General features: G+C 40.9%; 1 protein-coding gene and 1 pseudogene across 1 annotated transcript in view; both read left to right on the top strand.

Annotated features, from left to right (window-relative positions):
• DHX29 (DExH-box helicase 29) overlaps positions 1-633 on the top strand; it is a 55,534-nt gene extending 54,901 nt beyond the window's left edge. Inside the window, exon 27 of the mRNA XM_003782762.3 lies at positions 339-633. Coding sequence (XP_003782810.1) covers positions 339-394 — 56 coding nt within the window. The 3' untranslated portion in view covers positions 395-633. The remainder of the gene's footprint in view (positions 1-338) is intronic.
• Positions 634-3,730: 3,097 nt separating this feature from the next.
• LOC100962625 lies at positions 3,731-4,746 on the top strand (annotated as a pseudogene).
• The last annotated feature ends 517 nt before the right edge of the window (positions 4,747-5,263 follow it).

Below are 5,263 nucleotides of genomic sequence, written 5' to 3' on the forward strand. Positions count from 1 at the left end.
AGCTTGAGGCGCTGTCTCAAAAAAAAGAAAGAATTCCTTATAAAGAGATAACAATTTATATCACATTATCTCTTTGGGTCTTAGCCTAGACATACAAACTTTTTTCAAAATGTTAATTTTTTATTAATATAGGTATAGTATAACTATAGCTATAATTAAAATCATTTAAAGGCATTTTGTAGGCATCTTTAGTTTTATAGTGAATGTTGCTGGTGTTCATTTGGTATTCTAATTTAAGAAAATCTTAATGAAGCATGCCTCTTACTTGCACATGTATACGTTGGAAAAGTTAGCCAGGGTTGCATTTACTCATCATTTTCTTTTCTTCTTCCACTCAGATGACAAGATTCTACAAATCATTACGGAATTGATAAAAACAGAGAATATTAATTGAAAGTAAAATTCTTAGTCAACTGCTTTAAAGATTAAGATGAAGATGCAGTTATAAAATTATGTGAAAATGGACTCCCATTAAGTATTTCATTACTTAAAATGTTGGTACTGGTCATTAGCGCAAATGTGGCAGAGGGAAAAAAGCACATACTTTAAACGTGTAATTTTCTAGTTCCTTTTTAATGATGATGATTCTCAGTGTATTTGCCACTACATTTACAATAAATTCTTTTGTATTATCCATGTTTTATTTAATTTTGTACCCTAAGCACAAAGCCTGTGTCCATAGTTATCTGTACTTAATGTTGTGATTTCCTGTGTAGCTACCTAATCTTCTTTCAGTCCTCTTTGATGTCTGTAAAATTTAGACCATCTTGACCCAAAAGAGAAAATGAGTTTCAAAACCAATTATAACCAAATTTCCATGAAAAGAAACAACTTCAAAAGTTAATTTAATTTTGATATTCAAAATCAGAACATAAGTAATTAGAGTCTCCCATTCTTTCTACACCTCCTTAGTCCAAGAAGAATCATCTTTTCAAAACCTATCTGTCCCTTGGCCTTCCATTGTCTTTAATATAAAATTTCAAGTTCTGCACATGACCTGCAGAGCCCTAAGTGACCAGGACCTTGCTACCCTCCAGACTCATCTCTCTTCTCCCACTTCTCATGGTGTACCAGCCACCAGGCTCTTTTTAAATCCTAGAAGATGCCAGGCAGTTTTTCTAAGCATTTGCATTTGCCGTTCTCTGCCGTAATACACTGCGTCTGGTTATTTACCAGGCACACTTTACTGTTCAGTGCTCTCTTACAGACCGTCCCACTAAAGTGGATCTCCCTTTTCACTCATGTCACAGTACTCTTCTCCACTTTTTGTCACCTCGCACTGGATCATATGCTGCACCACGAATGTTTCATTCACTGATACATACCTAGTGCAATGCCTGGCACATACAGGCATTAAGTAAATGCTGAATAAGTGATTGAAGTGTGAGGAGGGCCAGGGTAGAGTTATCTTACGAAAGCCATGGACTAAGGAAAACCTACTAGATTGAATGAATGCATCAATATTTTGAGACAGTTTGAATTGATGGTGGTAATGAAATCCACTTTCAGAAGTCTCACAACCATCCACCTATTAGGTAATTCACTGGAAGGATGTGCAGTGATCAGAGGCTACAGTTAATTATAGAGAAAGGATACACAATAGACGTTTTTTAACAGCCAAGTTCACAGGCTCCAGCCAACAGCTAATCCTACAAGCAGACTGTTCTAAATACTGTTGGCACTATATTAAGACCTTTCTGCACACACACAAATCATAATTTTAGTGAGTTAGTAAAAATAAAAAGGTGGTACAGCAAATAAAGAGTATTTTGTTTTGTGGATGTGATGAAGCAAAAGAGAAAGCATAAAAGGTTGAGGAAAGATATTTTAAGATGGGAAGACCCTCATTGATTTGCAGGTGAAAACAGAAATAACCAGCAGACAGTAAGGAAAATACTGACATCATAGAGAACACAGCAAAGGACTAGAACAACACAGGGAACAACTTGGAAAGGCTTTTTGGCTTACTTCAGCAATGGTTAGTGGCTTGAGTTATACAGATAAAGGTGGTAGTGGGTGGGAGATTTGGTTTTTCTTTTTAACATTCAAGTGCCCATAGGATCTTAGAATTAAAGAGACTGTATCATTGAAGTGGGTGACCAAAAATGCTTATATAGAAGCAAATGGGGCCAGAAGAGAGGCCATCAACCCCCAGGAAAGTAGGTCAGGAGCTAATCCCAAATTCACTGTGAAAGATAAAATCTGAGATATAATTGTTACAATAATAAATAAAATTGAAGGGCTTCCCTGCTGGTGGATAGCAAAATGAAAATAGGTAGATCTTCCATTTGATCCTGCAGTCCCATTACTAGGCATCTACTCAGAAGAAAAAAAATCATTTTATCATAAGGATATTTGCACTAGACTGTTATCACAGCTCAATTTACAATCGCCAAATTGTGGAAGCCTAAGTGCCTACCAACCTAGGAATGGATTAACAAACTGTGGTATATATATACCATGGAATACTATTCAGCCACTAAAAAGATGGAGACTTTACATCCCTTGTATCAACCTGGATGGAGGTGGAACACATTCTTCTTTGTAAAGTATCAAGAATGGAGAAGCAAGAATCGGATGCACTCAGTTCTAATATTAAGGCAGTAGATGATCTAGTAACAAGGTGGGGAGTAGGAGAATGAGGGAGTAGGCGGGGATAGGGAGGAGAATGGGATGTCACAGTTTATGGTACATCTCTTGGGCGTGGGACACAATTATAATAGGGACTTTACCTAATAAATGAAAAGAGTGCAACCTAATTCTTTGTACCCTCAATGAACCTGAATCAATAAATTTTAAAAAACAAGGTAGAGATCACTAAAGATAGGGACAGGGTGACCAGCAAGTTGGATTATCAGTGTGGATGCAGGAAAAGGATAAAAAAGATCAGGCCAGGTCCTATAGTCATTTGAAAAAGCAGTAGAGTGCCTTGGAGCTTAACATACAGTGGCAAGAAAAGTAGAGGAAATCATACGAGAAAACATCATACCCACAAGGTAAGAAGTTGTCAAGTCCTGGTGGTGGTATCAATATGCCTGCCTCTTCTCACAAAATCAGTTTTTATGCATGAGACATTTAGAAGTATGAGAAACAGTCTTCGTTGGAGAGGATTAGCAGGAAGGAAAGGGAGAGGGGAGTACTATCAAGGGAAACCATATTTTCATTTTTTCAATTGAGCATTATATGATAAACACTGAACTAAGAGCTGTATTATACTCTTCTTTAATCCTCACCACAATCCTAAGGAAATAGACAATAGAACCTCCATAGTTGACCACCTCCCTACACTGATCACCTCCTTAAGTTGACTTAATTTTCATAGACCTGACATGCAGGACACATACTCAATGAAAGACTAATCTCTATACACTGACCGTCTCTGTAAGATGTATCTTGACTACTTGGACTGTGACACACAAATTAATTTACCCTCTATAGCTTTACCAGTTGAGTCCACTCTATGCCACAGGAAAGACTGTGTAGGCTTTGTCCCTTAGTTGTATTATTTTTTCTTTAGTGTAAGTTTTTCTTTCATATTTTATTATTATCACACGTTTGGTTAGGCCTAATATCCTGTTGTTTATCACGTGTTGTGAGGATGTCTTCAATGTAAAGAACTTGTCTGAATTGTAGGTATATCTATAATTACAGAAAAATTTTACAATTAAGACATCATAGCAGCTCTCTGGTCCTCCCATTCTAGTGCAGCCAGCCAAATCCCCAAGGCACCATGGTAAAAGTGAAGGTTGGAATAAACGCCTTTGGTCATATTGGGCGCCTAGTCACCAGGGCTGCTTTTAACTCTGGCAAAGTGGCTACTGTCGCCATCAATGACCCCCTTCATTGACCTCAACTACATGATCTACATGTATCTGTATGATTCCATCCATGGCAAATTCCATGGCACAGTCAAGGTTGAGAACGGGAAGCTTGTCATCAATGGAAATCCCATAACCATCTACCAGGAGTGAGACCCCACCAAAACCAAATGGGGTGAGGCAGGCTCTGAGTATGTTGAGGAGTCCACTGGCATCTTCACCACCATGGAGAAGGCTGGGGCTCACCTACGGGGGGGGGGGCTGCCAAAAGGGTCATCATCTCTGCCCTTTCTGCTGATGCCCCCATGTTTGTGATGGGTGTGAACCACGAGAAGTACGAAAACAGCTTCAGCATTGTCAGCAATGCCTCCCGCACCACCAGCTGTTTAGCCCCCTTGGCTAAATTCATCCATGACAACTTCGGCATTGTGGAGGGAATTGTGACCATAGTCCATGCCATCACTGCCACCCAGAAGACTGTGGATGGCCCCTCTGGGAAGTTGTGGCGTGATGGTTGCAGGGCTCTCTAGAACATCATCCCTGCCTCTACTGGTGCAGCCAAGGCTGTGGGCAAGGTCATCCCTGAGCTGAAAGGAAGCTCACTGGCATGGCCTTCCATGTCCCCACTGCTAACATGTTGGTTGTGGATCTCACCTGCTATCTGGAGAAGGCTGCCAAATATGATGGTATCAAGAAAGTGGTGGAGCAGGCATTGGAGGGTACCCTCAAGGGCATCCTGGGTTACACCGAGCACCAGGTTGTCTTCTCTGACTTCAACAGTGACACCCATTCTTCTACCTTTGATGCTGGGGCTGGCATTGCTCTCAATGACCACTTTGTCAAACCCATTGCCTGGTATGATAAGGAATTTGGCTACAGCAACAGGGTGGTGAATCTTATGGCCCACATGGCCTCCAAGGAGTAAGAACCCCCCAGACCACCAGCCCCAGCCAGAGCACGAGAAGAAGAGAGCAGCCCTTAGCTGCTGGAGTGCCCCTGCCTACTCAGTCCCCCACTTCACTGAGAATCTCCCCTTGACACAGTTTCCACATCAGACCCCCCCAAAGAATGGGAGGGGCCTAGGGAGCCCCACCTTGTCATGTAACATCAATAAAGTTCCCCAAATTTAAAAAAAAAAGACATCACGGCCCAAAGGAAAGAACTCAAAGAGCTGATGTTGAAGGAAAAGCTTGATCTACATCTTTCTGGAAAGCAGCAGCCAAAGAAAGACAGTGGGACACTTTGGTGTTAGCAACATCCAAAAATGTAAACGTGAGTACTCAGAGAGAGATGGTAAGGAAAGCAGAGACCTACAGCAGAAAAGGAGGGAAACTGCTGTCACTGAAGCCATATTCATCTGGCTCAACAAACGTGTTGCAGTTAATACCCAAATCTCCCAGTCAATGATCCAAGAAGTTGCTAAAACCTGTAGGAATTCAGGGTGG

The sequence above is a fragment of the Otolemur garnettii genome, unplaced genomic scaffold (genome assembly GCF_000181295.1).
Source record: "Otolemur garnettii isolate 467f Iridium unplaced genomic scaffold, OtoGar3 scaffold00005, whole genome shotgun sequence".
Taxonomy (NCBI): Eukaryota; Metazoa; Chordata; class Mammalia; order Primates; family Galagidae; genus Otolemur; species Otolemur garnettii.